The sequence below is a fragment of the Salvia splendens genome, chromosome 17 (assembly GCF_004379255.2).
Source record: "Salvia splendens isolate huo1 chromosome 17, SspV2, whole genome shotgun sequence".
In the NCBI taxonomy this organism is placed as follows: domain Eukaryota; kingdom Viridiplantae; phylum Streptophyta; class Magnoliopsida; order Lamiales; family Lamiaceae; genus Salvia; species Salvia splendens.
In genome coordinates this window covers 20,702,783-20,720,050 of record NC_056048.1, presented here as the reverse complement: position 1 = coordinate 20,720,050, position 17,268 = coordinate 20,702,783, and the positions used below count along the sequence as shown (strand labels likewise).

General features: G+C 39.3%; 1 protein-coding gene and 1 long non-coding RNA gene across 2 annotated transcripts; one reads left to right on the top strand and one right to left on the bottom strand.

Moving 5' to 3' along the window:
- Positions 1 to 12,201: 12,201 nt before the first annotated feature.
- On the top strand, positions 12,202 to 12,986 carry LOC121774447 (putative nuclease HARBI1). The gene is made up of 3 exons (XM_042171322.1): positions 12,202 to 12,216; positions 12,308 to 12,540; positions 12,641 to 12,986. Exons 1-3 carry the CDS (start codon positions 12,202 to 12,204, stop codon positions 12,984 to 12,986), a joined length of 594 nt encoding a protein of 197 aa, XP_042027256.1.
- Positions 12,987 to 13,893: 907 nt separating this feature from the next.
- LOC121774083 lies at positions 13,894 to 15,998 on the bottom strand. Its single transcript, XR_006044911.1, has 3 exons — positions 15,150 to 15,998; positions 14,505 to 15,068; positions 13,894 to 14,418 (listed from the first exon to the last, which is right to left on the bottom strand). It is a non-coding gene; the product is annotated as an uncharacterized LOC121774083 (long non-coding RNA).
- Positions 15,999 to 17,268: the final 1,270 nt, after the last annotated feature.

Here is a 17,268-nt window from a genome sequence, read left to right as displayed (position 1 = left end):
AGAAATTTAAATGTAAACCCTCCCCAAAAATGAAAAACTAGAAACTAACAAATTATCACCAACCAGTCTTCAACAAGGGCCGACAAGGGCAGAAGATCTGCCAGCTATGAGCCAATTTTCATGAAGCATTCTATCAGCACATCTCGTTTTAAATAACCATACGCAGGTCTGCTAATAATACAAACCACTCCAAATCTCCAATAATCTTTTATGATACAAAGTGAAAGTCGGAATCACCAAATGTGTTCAATAATATGGATGCATATGAAACATAGCTTTACCACAGGCATGATAAAGTGGCTGGTGGATGACTGAAGATGTTTATTAGAAATGGGCCACTCACCCCTTAAAAGGCCTCATAAGGGGGAGGGTTATCCACTCTTATATAGACAAGCTAGGATCATCACCAAGTCGATGTGGGACAAGATATTAGATTTTAACACGCCCCCTCACGTGTGGGCCGGAATGACACATCGGACTTCCATCACGTGGGTAGGCAAGAGAAGAGATAAAGAAATAAACTTCATCATCGACTTGGGCCCGCTCTGATACCATATTAGAAATGGGCCACTCACCCCTTAAAAGGCCTCATAAGGGGGAGGGTTATCCACTCTTATATAGACAAGCTAGGATCATCACCAAGTCGATGTGGGACAAGATATTAGATTTTAACAATGTTCAATTAATTTCTCAAGTAAAACAATATGAATAGGACGGTCAATGCACATAAGAGCATCCGCAACGGTGGCGCCGTAACCCGCGTCCGTCTGCGCCGCTGGCACGGACGTGTCTCGCCGCCGCTGCGCTCGCGCCGTGCCAGCGAGCAGGTGACGTGGCGGCACGCGATTGGGCAACGGCATAGCCGTTGCCTTTGAATATATATATATATATATATATATATTTATTTAAAATTCATTATTTAATTATAAATAATGATAAAAAAAAATTTATTTTCCAAATCCCAAAAATATTGTTGTTTTTTTGCCCGTTTTTCTGAATTTTTGGAATTTATTTTTATTTTTTTCCCCCAAAATCATCTATAAATACACACATTAATCATCCATTTATCACATCAAATCATCTCTCATTCATCTCCCATTCATAATTCTCATACAAACTATCAACACATTCATCCCTCATTCAAAACCTCAAATGGATTTCACCTATCTCATGGCGGAAGCGGAGCGCGAAGAACAAGAATACTACGAACAACATCGTGCCGCTTACGAAGCATATGTCGCGGCGAATACCCCCGCTCCTCCTCCTCAACGAACTAGATCAACTCGCCGCTACATCCATCGGGACCGGGAGGGAGCCAACGAAAGGCTCGTTGCCGACCAGCCGCGATTTCCTGCAGATTACTTCAGGCGCCGTTTTCGCATGTCAAAACGCTTGTTTATGCGAATTGTCAACACATTGTCCGCACGTGTTGAATTCTTCCAAACAGGTCCAGATGCAGCCGACCGGCAAAGTATCACGCCGTTGCAGAAGTGTACGTGTGCCATCCGACAACTCGCTACTGGGCAAACGGCCGACATCTTCGACGAGTATTTGCATATCGGTGAGTCTACTGGAATCCTTTGTCTAAAGAATTTTTGCGAGGGCGTTCGTTCAGCCTTCGGGGATGAATTCCTTCGGGTACCCACCACCGATGATTGCCAACGGTTGCTTCGTCTTCACGAATCAGTCCATGGCTTTCCCGGAATGCTTGGCAGCATTGACTGTATGCATTGGAGGTGGAAGAATTGCCCGACTGCTTGGAGGGGGCAACACTTAAGCAGTCACAAAGGCGGCGGCCCAACACTTATCCTTGAGGCTGTCGCCGACCACCGCCTATGGATTTGTCATGCATATTTCGGCGTTGCCGGAGCCAACAACGACTTGAACGTGCTCTATTCGTCACCCCTCTTCAATGATGTTATGAATGGTGTAGCACCGGCGATCGACTTCACCGTCAACGGAACTACATACCACATGGGTTACTATCTCGCCGATGGTATCTACCCAAGGTGGTCGACTTTCGTGAAGACGCTCAGCAACCCGCACGACCCGAGACAGGTTCTTTTTGCGCAGCGTCAAGAGTCCGCGCGGAAAGACGTCGAAAGAGCCTTCGGGGTCCTTCAAGCCCGATTCAACATTGTGAAGGCCCCGGCTCGGTTGTGGTACGTGAATAATATCGCCGACATCATGTTCACATGTATTATCTTACACAACATGATTATAGCCGACGAAGGGCCGAGGACGGCTAGCTTCTACGACGAGGATGAAGCCGGAAGCTCAACAACGAGGTCTCCCCCACGCCGAGGTGAGCATACGACGGTTGGCCAGAGGATCGAGACAAGGCACACAATGCGCGATACCCGAACCCACATTCAGCTACAAGAAGACCTAATCAAACACATGTGGGCGAAATTCAGCAACGAGTAGTGGTTTTTTAATTTTTAGTATTTTAATTATGTAATTTTTAGGATTTTAATTATGTCGTTTTTATTTTATTTATCATTTGTAATATTATTTAGGTTTTTTTAATGAATTTTAGTATTATGGAAATGCTTTTGTTTAACTGAATTTTAAATTAATTGTGTTCGTCCTTGCGGAAGAGCACAGCTGTGGGTGTTGTGCTCTTGCCAGAGAGCAGGCAGAAAAAGTGGGGCCTGGCCCACAACCGTGCTGCTGGCAAGAGCACGGTTGTGGATGCTCTAAGTTGTTTGTGTAAATGACAAATAATTGTAGTGGATGGATGGATGAATTTGAAATTGGGACAGCGATGGTTATGTAACCAAGCGTTGAATTTATCAATAAAATTAGCATAGGTAAGCTAATTGGCACCATCGTTATCAGCTTCTCTTCCTAAAATAATACAGAAGATAGCATACCTCTAAGTGAACAATTATAGCACCAACACCTACCAAAAATAAAATCGATCGAATTCAAGATCAGAAAAACACAAATTTGACATTACCCCCTGCATTTTCAAATACTTTCCTATTCCTTTAAGTTTTTTTTATGATCGTCGAACTTTTAGCCAAATATTGTTCTATTTTATTTTGGGAATCTATGAAATTGTTTTTTTAGAGCCTAAAATTTATTATTCTCCTAGTCCAATTTTTTTTCTTTTTGTGAAACTACTTTGGAGAAGAAAAAAACTTATTAAGCAACTCAAATTAGAATCACAACATCTTTCTAACCATATGCTGCCATGTGGCATATATAAGCAACAAAACAACGTTATTAAGCAACAAACTTAGCCAATTACTTAGATGAGCGAAATGCATAAAAGACTGTTTATATTGCATTACATGCAATTTATTTTACATTTTAGTCTATAATGCAAAATAAATTGCATTTAATGCAACATAAACTGTCTTTTATGCAATCCAAGGTAATTCTTATGTGTCATCATTTGTTGCTTAATATCGTTATTGTGTTGCTTATATCTGCCACGTGGCAACATGTGGTTGGAAGGATATTGTGACTCTAAGGGTGAAAGGACATCAGTGCTCCCCTATGAGACCAACCGCACATATGCTCAAATCTTTCGTTGGAATCTGTTTCCTGAGAAATAGGATGCAATCGGCAATAGTTTTAACTATGCATATATACACACGTTTTACCAGCATCAGACGTCTCCCACCTTTCATAAATCTTGAGAAAAAAAAGAAAGAACCGAGTTAGAAAAGAGAGTTTTTGGTCGTCTAAGAAGGTAATCACCGATCAATTCACAGCATTGATTTCCTTACATTCATTTAGGGTCCGTTCAGTACCCGAAATTGAAATTGAATTGAAATTGGAATTCTATAAAATTGGAATTCTATAGAATTGGATTAGAAGGAATTCAATTCCAAATCCTTTCTTTGGTATAATCAAAGAATTGGTATGGAATTGCATTATAATTCCAAACCCCTTGTTTGGTACATAAATAAATGATTTGGAATTGAATTGGAATTCAAATCAAAATTTAAAATTTCTAAAATAACTATTTTTTTAAATAATAATTTTTGAATAAATCTTACATGTTTATTTTTTCTCATTCTCTAAAATAAAAAAATTCATTAACTCTAATTCTATCATAAAAATAAACACTATTATAAATTATAATAACATAATCAAGCAATGATAACTAATTTCTTATTTTCGACATATAAAATAGTTTTATATGGAGTATATATAATCCAAGATAATTCAAATACAAGATAATTATACATGAATATAGTCATGTACAAATTATATCACGTCAATTATATAGTCCTTAAACAACATCAAATTGATACACAAATCATAAAAAAAATATTATACAAATGTCAATAAATAAGTAAATAGTATCATCACAAACAAAAAATTAAGACTAGTGATTATAAAAGAAACATAACTTCATAAGCTAAAAATCCTGTTCATGCTTCAACAAGTGATTATAATATTTAGTTTCACAACCTACGCCTATCTTGATAATGGAGAAACATAGCTTCAGTTAGATTATCCTAAATCTAGTTCACTCATTTGTAACTTGAACAATTGTAATTCGATTTGAGTGTTGAGTCTCTTCCATCTCATTATGATAATCACCCAACACATGTGGTTGCGCCTCTTCCTCGTTATAAACATCTCCTTGGGCAATTTTTGTTACTTTTAATAAATCCCTTATTTACTCAACGCCTCCCCATACATGCAACAACAAAGAAAATAGTACTCCATTCGTCCAATAATAGATGTCACACTTTCCTTTTTAATTTATTCCATAAAAGAGTCACATTTCCTTTTTCACATTAATATAAATATACTATTTTCTCTCTCCACGTAACACACAAAACAACATCACCTAAAATCTCGTGTCAATCCCCAAATGTGCCATCTATTATGGGACGGAGGGAGTAGTATTTTTTTGCAGAATCAAAAGCTTCAAACTTTATGTGTGTGTTGGAATTTAAAGTACGGGATTTGGTAAAAAAGAAGGGTTTTTTCAGCTCAAAAACTCAAAAAGAGGGTAGGGGGCTGCTTCTTCAAAGTAAGCTCCAAACCAACAAAAAGCATCTTAGATGAATAGCCATACAAGGAAAAAGAGATAGAATTGGCGTTGGATTTGGACAAATTCAAGATATATGCTCCAGTTCAAACTACAGTTCAATAATATAAGGACGTGTTCACTACTTTAGAGATAGACAGTTTATGCTTCATTTATGGTCATATTTGGGTGTTCACTAGTCTTGATATAAATGAGGATGGCCCTGCATTTTATTAAGGACCGCACTGTTCACTCCGTAAATAAGGCAATAGCATTTATTGATAAAATGGTGCTAATTGAAATGTCATCGAAAACCGCATCAGGAATTGGATGGCAAAAGTCGAATGTGGCCCTGAGGTGCTCGGTTTTCACCCCTAATTTGAAATCACTTCTTCAATTTGTGAGGAAGACCGAAGCCCTAACGCTCTACAACGGCGGCGATAACTGGGTAGTTCGCAGCCATCGACGGAGGCGGAATTAAGGTCGGTGTTCTCGCAAATCGTCGAAGCTAGATCCCCGATTCGTGCTTCAGAGTCGAATTCGAGTTTATTGGTGAGCCGCTGCCATTTTACTCAAGGAAAATTGATCATCATACTTCTCGACAACGCTGCTTCAGGTTAATTTTTTCTGCAATAAACAGGCCCCTAACTTAGACGAAGATACGGGCTCCAAGTGTTGTATTGATTATGTGTTTCGTCGCAGGGAACACCGGCTGTACCAGGCGTGAAATTACCCATCCAAGACGAATTTAGGATCTGCAAGCTCTACTCCAGCCTCCACAAGTAAGTCGTCGGTTCTCCATCTACTCCATATCCTGTGTTGTGTTCTAAAAAATTTTGGATTTGTGAAGCTGTGTGTGATGTGATACAGAGTGTATATGTCTGTAAATTCTTAGCATTTGGATGGCATATGTTGTGCTTAAATTTGTGCCGTGATATCGTTTATAATGCCTATTTGCTCTAGAGCTACTTTATCATTGAGCACGTATCTGTATTGTTTTGTAATTTGCTGTAGAGCTACTATATCATTGAGCACGTATCTGTTAAGTCATTTTGCCAGTGCAATTGTAGAGGTATCCACACAATTTCTGCAATTAAGGAATGTCTAGCCGCACAAGTGAACACGGTCATCTGGTCATGGTATTGGAGGACATTATGCAACTTTATCGTATTGAAGCAACCTATTTCTTGCACAATTACCTTAATGCCCGCACCCGGCTGGCAAAAAGAAAGGTCCTAGACCACGCAAAGCGGTATAGTATATTGAAAAAAATCCCTATGCAAGTGGAGCACCTAGATAGACTTGTGCATGCTAGTGATACGGATTGCATCGCCAAATTGCGAATGGACCGCAACACCTTTGGACGGTTATGTCGTATACTACATGCGCGGGGTGGCCTGCACATCGGGAGATGTTTAGGAATCGAGGAACAGGTTGCCATGAGTTTGGGGGTACTTGCTCATCATGATAAAAACCGTGTGGTTAAATTCCATTTCCTCCGATCTAGGGCCACTATTTCGCACATTGTGCACAACGTGCTTTGTGCAATTCTCAGCCTTCACTCGGTGCTGATTTCCAAACCCACTCCCGTCGCCGAAAACAACACAGATCATAGATGGAAATGGTTTAAGGTATTATACTCTGTAATGCACTTATCAGCTGTTAACCTACAAGTTATTTTTATACAATTGTTCACCTAAATTGGCTCACTTAATTTTGGTTTTTTATTGAAGGGTTGCCTTGGTGCTCTTGATGGAACACACATCAACGTACTCATCAGCAATGAAGACAAGCCCCGATACAGAACCAGAAAGGGGCAAATTGCGACTAATACCCTTGCCGTGTGTGATCGAAACATGCAATTCGTGTATCTACTAGCCGGGTGGGAAGGGTCTGCTGGCGACTCCCGTATTCTTAGAGATGCAGTTACCCGGTATAATGGCTTCAAGGTGCCCCAAGGTATGTTGTTCTATACCGGGGTAGTCCACTTATTCAAATATGTGTTCTTAAATAGAAAATCATCAAGCTGATGTTATTTGAATGATCTACGTGTAGGTTGTTACTACTTGTGTGATAATGCTTATGCTAACAGTAATGGCTTCCTCACACCATACCGTGGCGTGCGTTATCATCTGAAAGAGTATGGCCCAGGAACCGAGTCCCCGCAGGATCCAAAAGAAATGTTCAATATGCGCCATACTAAGGCAAGAAACATAATCGAACGAGCTTTTGCAGTCTTAAAAATGCGTTGGGGTATCCTTCGAAGTGTATCGTTCTATCCAATTGAGACTCAGATCCGCTTGATTATGTGTTGTTTTCTACTACACAATTTTATTCGGCGGGAGATGGAGGTTGATCCGGTCGAAATGGAGCTTGATGATGCTGATTTGGCGGAGTTGGGCAACACAGAAGAAAACATAGGCGCTGATTATGTGAATTGCGTCGAGCCAACTGCCGAATGGACTAAAACCAGGGAGCAACTAGCAATGAACATGTGGATGAATAGATAGGATTTGTTGTTAGCTACTGATCTTTTTCGAAACTTTTTGCAAACTATGTGATATTGTACTCATTTGGTTTTATCCCCCTCTAACTAAACTTTTCTGGTTTTATCACATGTGAATGAATAGACGTTTAACACATCACTATATTACTGTATTCCGTTTTAGATTATCATTTTATAAGGTAAAAGTATCATTTTATTGAACAAAAATGTCATTTTATACACCAAAAACACCTATCTTTCTACCCGGCAAAAGTATCATTCTATAGGCTGAAAGTATCATTCTATCGGGAAAAGGTATCATTTTATCAGTTTTATGTCATTTTGTCACGTTAAAGTATCATTTTATCAGCTTATATGCAATTTCTCCAGCTAAACTATCATTTTTATTAGCTAAATGTCATTTTATCCGCTTAGATTATCATTTTATAAGGTAAAAGTATCATTTTATTAAACAAAAATGTCATTTTATACACCCAAAACACCTATCATTCTATCGGCTGAAAGTATCATTCTATAGGCTGAAAGTATCATTCTATCGGGCAAAAGTATCATTTTATCAGTTTTATGTCATTTTGTCACGTTAAAGTATCATTTTTCAGCTTATATGCAATTTCTCCAGCTAAACTATCATTTTTATAAGCTAACTGTCATTTTATCCGCTTAGAGTATTATTTTATAAGGTAACAGTATCATTTTATTAAACAAAAATGTCATTTTATACACCAAAAACACATATCATTCTATCGGCTGAAAATATCATTCTATAGGCTGAAAGTATCATTCTATAGGCTGAAAGTATCATTCTATCGGGCATACCAGTAAATATATGGAGCCGCTGAGGCTTGTCACCCAAGATGTTGCATAACTGATATCGTTGCGCTAGAGTAAGGCCATCCACAGTACATAGCTTCTCAAACACATCCTCTCTAGCCTTGGCCAGGTCAAACTCATATCCGATCCTTGACGAGATGACCTCCAGCCTTGCATTGGTCTCCGAGTGTAGATTTGCAAGAAACTCCATCATTGCAGTGTCGCCGGAGTCATTTTTTCCTTTGAGGCTGCTAGCTTTGTTGGCTGATGTCCCCTGCTCACTCTGTCCTGAAACGTGGTCATTAACATCAGGAATATCATTTACGGGAACGCTTGCACCCGGGGAAAAATCATCGAAGGAAGGATAGTAGTAGTTGTCGTTGGATTGACTGCCCCCAGACTGTTGGGAACGCGCTCCAGCAGCCGCTCCGTCTAGTTGCTCCGCCCCACCACCTCCGGCACGATCATTGCCAAAAATACTCTTCCATGTATTCCACAACGGCCAAGACTTTGGGCGCATAAACTTTGCTTCTTTATCAGCCTGAAATTTTGGGTCTTTATATCATTCGCAAACAACACCAAAAAACTAACAACATATGAGTGTGTGAATGAGGGTTAAGTGCTTTGAAAAGACCAGGTATTACCTGAACGATTTGTTCCCATTGCTGATCATCACACTCAATCTTGTGATTCCCGTCACTATTGAATCCAATACCTGTCCGACTCAAAATGTTTCGCAAAGAACCATAACTTTTCTTCCACGCAGATATTTTTGAATTCACGTGAGGGTTCCCGCGGATATCAGAGTCTGGAAATTCTGCACGAATACTATCCTCGATCTTAGTGAGGTATCCCGCACGAAAACCATTATCTGATTTCCACCCCCTAGCAACGAGTTCAAGGAGCGTCGCTGCGAGGATATCTTCCTCACGCGGCGTCCACATTCTACGCGTCCGGTCTCCCTTCCGAAACTTCTGCCTTGGTGATGAATTTATTCCTACAGAACCTATAAACACCAATTCCACAACTGCCAAAAGTTGATTAACTGAAATACAATGGTAGCAACACCAAAAAAATATGCAATTGCGTCAAACTTATTGAACACACCTTCCATGAGGATACCACCATCAGTTGCCGCAGACCTTGGCCGTTTAGTAGGTGGCACGAACCCTTTCATTCGCAGCGCTCCGGATTGCATTTTTGTTTCAGTAATGCTCTGTGTTTGTTATGAAACTGGAAGCTTTATTTACGCCTCATAAAAATGTTCAATTTTCGATTGCCGCTAAATTGTTCGTATGTGCGCGGCAAATAGTTTTCATGGAATGGTGTTAGGGGCAAACCTGTCATTGGCAGTCGGAAAAAGGCAGGTTAAAAAAATGGCAAAATGCAATTCCTCAAATCTGAAGCCCAATTAAGAGTCAATGAACGCCCATTTAGTATGTGAATTGTGTGGGCCCAGGAAACACATTTATGCCCTTGTTTCATTTAATGAGTACCCACAAGGGATGTAGTGAACACGCCCTAAATAAGCAAAAGATATACATAAAGACCGTATCCATTCTCCATGTTTACTTTGCCCGATTTGGGCAATTCTTGCAAGAAATAGGCTAAGCATGACCGTTCACTATCCAACAATTCATTTCTTTCGGCCTGCCAATTAGATGGAGGCCCGCACTGTTCACGCCAATTGGGCGGTATTTGATTCTTTCAAAATAGGAAAGATTTGGAGATGCATTGGGGACCGCATCAAGTATTGGAGTTGATTTCCATTTTTTGCCCCTCAGACCACCTCTTTTAGCTCTCTACCTTGGCTTTTGACTCAAAAATAGGGAAACGATCCTCCATTGTAGGCGTCGCACTATCGACGGTCTGACTTCAACATTGGCAGCCGATTGTTGCTATAAACGTGGACAAGTGACGAGATCCTTGTAGATCTGTGACAGATTCGTTTTCAAAAGAACTACATATACTTCTTCTTTGTACATCGTGTATGTGCTTGTAGGTCTTTTTGTGTGAATAATGTTTGTGTATATTCGTCTGTATTTGGATTTGTAAGGAATAGTGTTAACCGATATAGCATCATTATAGAGCTGCTTAACGACTTAGGGCCTATTGTTTACGTTTTTTGCTCCACAACATCAAATGCCGGGTCGTAGTTTAAATTACACACGGATTTATATGCTTCTTGAAGACATACTCAACAATTATCGCACACAGACAACCATAATTGTTCAAAAGTACATGACCGCTCGTTCTCGGCGTTCCCGCCGTAGACTTCTTGAATGGGCGAAAAGCTATAGTGTCATTCGTATGACCCCAAAACAATTGGAACACATTGACCGTCTCCTTCACTTCACTAATGCATATTGCATTGCTAATATGCGAATGGACCGTAACACCTTCGGCCGTTTATGCTACCTTTTAAAAGAGAGGGGTGGGTACGTGTGGGTAAGTCTCTGGGAGTTGAGGAACAGGTTGCCATATTCGTCGGTGTCCTAGCGCACCACAAAAAGAATCTTAAGGCTGGTTTTGAATTATGGAGATCTGGAGCCACAATTTCTTTGTATATGCACAAAGTGCTAGGTGCTCTGTTGAACCTGCATGAAGTTCTGCTGGCGAAGCCAACTCCAGTGTTGGAAGATTGCAATTAGGGATGTCAATCGGGCCAACCCGTTCGGGTTCGGGCCAACCCGTTCGGGTTGTCGGGCCATTCGGGTACGGGCTATTCGGGTTATGATTTTTTTGGGTTATAAAAGTTCGACCCTAACCCTAACCCTTCGGGTTTCGGGCTAACCCACCGGGTTATTCGGGCCAATGTGTATTTTTAATTCTTTTAATATTTTCAAAAAATAATACGTATTTTAAATTTTCTTTAATTATATACATATTTTTAATTAATCACTCAATAATGAAATACATATTTTTAATTTTCTTTAATATTTTTAAAAAGATTAAGTTATTTAAATTTAAATAACTTATTCATTACATAATTATTTACAAAATATCTATCAATAGTATGTTTATGTATTAAATTAAATAAAATTTTCATAACGTGAGAGGTGCATCGTAGATGTAACAAAAATATTTTGAATTGTTAAAGAGTGAATTATCAAGATGCTAGCTAATTGGAGTAACTCTAAGTTTTCTTGAATTATAATTGGTCAAATTTAATTTATTCCAGCAGTAAATAAGTCAAATAATAATTTATCTTTATTTTAAGAATCATCAAAGTACGCATAATTCAATGACGAAGCGGCGTCAAAACACTTTGCACTATTATATTGGAAATATACTAAAAGAAAGCTTTTATATACGCGTATTTATGAATCCATGAACCACATGGTGATTTTTTTGTGATCTTATATAATCGGTTGACGTATTTGGATTTTGCATGGTTTTAGAGGGTTGTCTTGGATGATTTTGATTATATTTCTATATTTTGGTATGTTTACATGTTTGTTGAGAAATGATAGAAAATTGATTAGAAAATGTACACAAAATATGTGGATGTGCAGCAGCCTTGTTTGAGTCAATATTTCTCGCGATTTTGAAGTCTGATAAACCTCTAATAAATATCATTCTCTTCGTCTTCGAAAGGGCTTCGCGTGGATATATTGCACGCCTCAATCGGAGCTTTGTAGAGAAAGTTATGACCGTTACAAAAACTGCTCGCTGTGCAGAAACCCTCAACCCGACGGGCCGACCCGTAACCCGAACGGGTCAGCCCACCTAACCCGACAACCCGAACGGGTCAGCCCGAATGGCCCGATTTTAAATTCGGGCTGCGAAATTACAACCCTAACCCTGTATTTTTATCGGGTTATTCGGGCCGGCCCACGGGTTCGGGTTACATTGACATCCCTAATTGCAATGACAATCGGTGGAAATGGTTAAAGGTAAGGTTTACCTTTTATTGGGGTTCTGTTATGAAATACCATATGTTTTTGTGTTTTTTTTATAAATAAATCTCACCAGCTTGTCTAATTGTGTAGGGCTGCCTGAGTGCCTTGGATGGTACACACATTAATGTGATTGTAAGTACTGAAGACAAACCGCGGTTTCTTTCAAGGAAAGGCCAAATTTCTACCAATACACTCGCGGCTTGTGATCGGAACCTGCAATTGGTCTATGCATTACCTGGATGGGAGGGGTCAGCTGGCAACTCTCGTGTGCTGAGGGATGCTGTGACTCGGGTTAATGAGTTGAAGGTTCCAAAAGGTGAAGTGTACCACACCGTGTCCTATATCTTTCATTCTTCCTAATCCACACTCATGGCTATGTTCGGTAATCATGTTGTTATTGTGTGATAATGGCTATGCGAATAGTGAGGGCGTCTTGACACCATTCAGAGGCGTTCGATATCATCTCAAGGAATGGGCTTCTGGAACTGACGCACCTCAGAATGCTATCGAGTTGTTCAATATGCGACACACAAAAGCAAGAAATGTCATTGAGAGGGCGTTTGCCGTTTTAAAGATGCGATGGGGGATCCTCCGAAGTGCATCCTTTTATCCAATTAAAATGCAGATCCGATTGATAATGGCTTGCTTTCTCTTACATAACTTCATACGCCGTGAAATGGCAATTGATCCAATCAAATCTGAAATCGACGGCGCAGACTTAGGGGTGCTTCTCAATGGTGATAATGGTCCCGCTGATAAAACGCTATGACATAGCTGAGGAAATGTGGTTGAATAGATGAGAATATTTGTTTGCCAATGTTGATTATTTGATCTGTGTAGTCATATTGCTCTGTTCTTGCATTTGGCTTGTAGACATCCGAACATTATTTGTTGGTATAAGTCTGTGTTTGATTATTTGATATCGATGGTTGAAGTTATTTATCATTTAATTTTCAGTAGCTTGAACCGGCGAAGATGGACAGCATCCTGATGTGCTTCTGTGGCAATGGGAAGATGGAGGTTCGGTGCGCCGGCGAAGGTGCAAAACATCGCGGACGGTACTACTACAAGTGCCCTTTGGGTAACAAACACACGAGGCGAAGGTGCAAAACATCATGGACGGTACTACTACAAGTGCCCTTTGGGTAACAAACACACGAGATCATTCATATGTTGTAATGAGTACGTTGATATTGATCTATACGGGAAAGGAGACAATCATGTTCTCTCAACCGCCACTTCTACACCCGAAATTGGTGATCACTACATCAAAGAAACTACAAAGGATTCGATATGCATTGTTTGTGGCTTGATCAGGAAACAGCTTGAGGTCGTAGGCATCCTAGTATTCGGATTCATGGCGATTGTATTCGTGTTGTTTGGTATTTTGATTGGAAAGATGTATTAGCCATGATTGATGGATTATTGTGTCTTTTTGTATTAAGTACTCTATGAAGCAAAGTATCGATGTGAATTATGTATAAGTTGGTTGTATCCTTACTTCGAATCTACTTCTTCAATAGATTAAAATGGCCATTGTAAGCATGGAAGCAAGGGAAACCAGTCTAACAAAACAAGCATTTTAGTACCTAGTCACATACCAAAAGCAATGTACCAAAAGCCAACAACGACAAAAAGATCTAGCCTAGCACATGACTACCACCGACACATCCGTCTATTACATACACACCTTACGAGTAGCAAAACAACCACTTTTACTTATCAAGAAGAATGCATCAAGCTATTGGAGTGAAAGGTAACTCTGATCTTTCTTCCCCTTCCGATTTTTCTGATGCTGCTTCCTTTGTTTCAGAAAGAGTGAAAGACACGCCCCAGCCGGAAGAGGCAACTACATCTATTGAAGAGCAAGACCAGGAAGTTACCCCGCTTCCTAAAGGGTGGGAAAGCAGCAAAGCCTAAATCCTCAAACTCTGTAGAAGAGGTAGCTGCACAAGCTATTCAGAAAATTATACATGCTAAAAATGGAAGGAATCAAAAGCATGGTCATCAAACTTCCAACAAGAAAAAGAGCAGGAAGGGTGGATCCGAATCTAAGAAATGTTGATGATAGTTACAACCTGGAATGTGAGGGGTATAAAGCGCCCCAAGAAGCAACCGTCAGTTGTAGACTTCATCAAACAAAACAAAGTGGATGTCATCGGCCTCCTTGAAACAAAGATGGATGCCGACAGTATGAAGACCTTCATGGGAAAGTAAAAGTAATTTAGTCATATAATGTTAAAACATTAAACATATGTGTGTGTATATAATAAAAATGTACACATACCAGTGCTGACTCCTAGATTTGCTGCTAGTGATTGAATTATAAGGGTCCATGAGGCATATGATTGGTTTAGGCCGAGAGGTGAGAGACGATTCTGGGCTAAGTATGTCTGGAAGGACTTTGTCCCTCCTAAGTACTCGCTCATTACTTGGATCGCGCTTCGAGGACGCCTTTCCACACGAGATCACCTACACTTCTTGGAGAATCTGGACCCTTACTTGTCAGCTTTGTCGCCGAGAGGAGGAATCGGCAGACCATCTCTTTTTCAAGTGCACAAAGACTTGGACAGTTTGGGGAAAGATTATGCTTTGGCTTGGCATTGCGAGGAGATCGACGACAATTAGGAGCGTCATCAAATGGGCAGGACGGCAGATTCAAGGATCTCAGATTGTTCAAACGGCAAAGAGGATTGCTCTTATGGCTTCAGGGTCGATCATTTGGAGGACACGGAACAAGATTATCTTCGATGGGAAAGCATGGGATGAAGCGAGGGTCATCTTTGAGATCAAAGAAGCTACCTACAACATCTTCTGAAACTCATTACCAAAGGGCAATTCATTTTCAATCCTGCATAAAAAATTTTAACAAAACTAATATTTGAAAATATTTGAATTTGAAATATTAAAATTATTCTGAAACAAATATTACCTGTGATTTAGTTGCAAGAAACATAAGCGCTCACATTCATCCACAAATTTTGGAAGGGCAGGAACATGTTCTTGTTGTAAAAATGGGTACATTAACACCCATCTAATTAAACTATCAAGCCTGATGATGTCTTGAGTCTGACTCGTGAGATAACTCTAAGTAGGACCTTGAACCATGTTAAACAATATGCCTTTCAAAGTCTTTAATAGCAACTCCCTTCAATAAGTTACCATGATATTTGCCGTCTTTGTGGAGTGCTCTCAGACCACGAATGATAGAGCCAAAAATGGACACGAAATTCGGCTTGATCTTTGCCCACCAAATTATAGAACGATTTGGTTTACTATAAAGGTTAGCTGCCTTAGACTTAAATCCATCTAATTCTCAGGCAAGCCATTCATGCAAAGACATATCTACTTTTTCAGTTAATATAACTGAATTCTGCTTGTCAAAGTGCACAACCTTTAAGGTATTTTCAAATTTACCAAAGCTCTTTTGAGTCTTATACCAGGCATGGGTGTTTTTAAAGCAGGTATAGACTTCTGAATCACTAGCGTCACCAGGGTTGGGATCATTCGACGACATGTCAGTTATGGCTGTCATGAAAGATTTGTAGTAGGGATCTTCCGCTAGTTCATACTGCACTTCTGAACGAAACCTCAGTGAACGGCCTAAAGTAAACAGATGACTTTGTTCTTCGATCTGCATTGAATTGAATTTCTCTTGATCGAGAAAGTTTAGAGAGAAAGCAAGTGACTTGTTAGTTATAGTACTCCTATTACTTATGCTTTCATAAGATATTAAATTTCAATTTAACGGACGATGAAATAAAACAGGACTGGAGTGAAATGTGGGGATATGCAGACACGAAGAAAGAGAAACCAAAATAAAAAAATAGACAGAATCCAACAACACACTAATATAAGTAAATTAACTAGAGATCTGAAACATTCAACAACTACGCAACGACTTAAACTCCAAGGATATACAGTAGAGATAAAGAGACAGCAGTCAAGAAAGGACCAATGGAGGTGAGACAGAGAAAACTAAAAAGATGTTTTTTTTTTTATCTTCTTCTTTTGACTGGTTTTCGTGTGTTTTGCAGAGATGAAGGAGATAATATGATACGGCCGGCCGAACGGCGACAAGTGGTAGCAAATGATGGCTGTGTCAAGCAGATGCAGACCGAGAGGGTGAGTAAGTGGAAGAGAATGAGACGAAAAACAATTCGAGAAACTGAAATATCCCAACCCAGAAAATATTCAAGGCAAAAAATGAATTCCATGCTTCTCCAAAAAAAATTTGCAAATTTATTATATATATCTAAACATTGAAAACTACAGGAAAATATGTTTAATATTAAAAAGAAGAATCACCTTGGATTGATTTGAGTTGAAAGAGTGTGTAAGTGGAGGGGGTTAGAATGGCCGATAGTCACAGATGGTAGATTAAGCTTCTCAAAGGCTCGTCACTTGGAAAGGATGAGACCAGTCCATCCGAAGGTAGGCATATATCTACACTCAATGGCCAATAATAAAAATATTGATTATTTTTGGAAGTAAAAGTTTAAAAAATTAGAGCTGACTTTAAATCAATTTCATAAAAAGTATTAATATTAAATTTCCCTTTCATAAACTAGCAATGAAATTAGCCCTAATAACATAAACGAAGAATTGCATGAATCTAGGAGTAATTTAATTAGGAAAAAAACTCAACTCTCCGGACAAGTAGTAGTTTGATTAAAAAATAAGAAAAGCTTAGGATGAAGATGAGGAAAAAGCGTGACTTACCATGTGCAAAAGATCGAGGGGTTCAGGAAAAAGAAGAACAAGCACCATGAAATTAGCGCAAGAATCATGAATCTATTCGCCGAACAAGTAGTAATTTAATCAGGAAGTGTCGACGCAAAAGATCGAGAGACGAGAGGAAGGTTGTGAAAAATGGGGAGAAATTTGTTGGAGTATTATTTATGTTTGTTGGAGTATTATTTATGTTTGTAATTAATGTAATAGCCACAACAAAAATAATTACACTGCATATTAACAACACACAATTTGATTTTAATTTGTTTATAATAAATTACTATCATGATTAGTAAATCATTGTAAAAATTGTATCA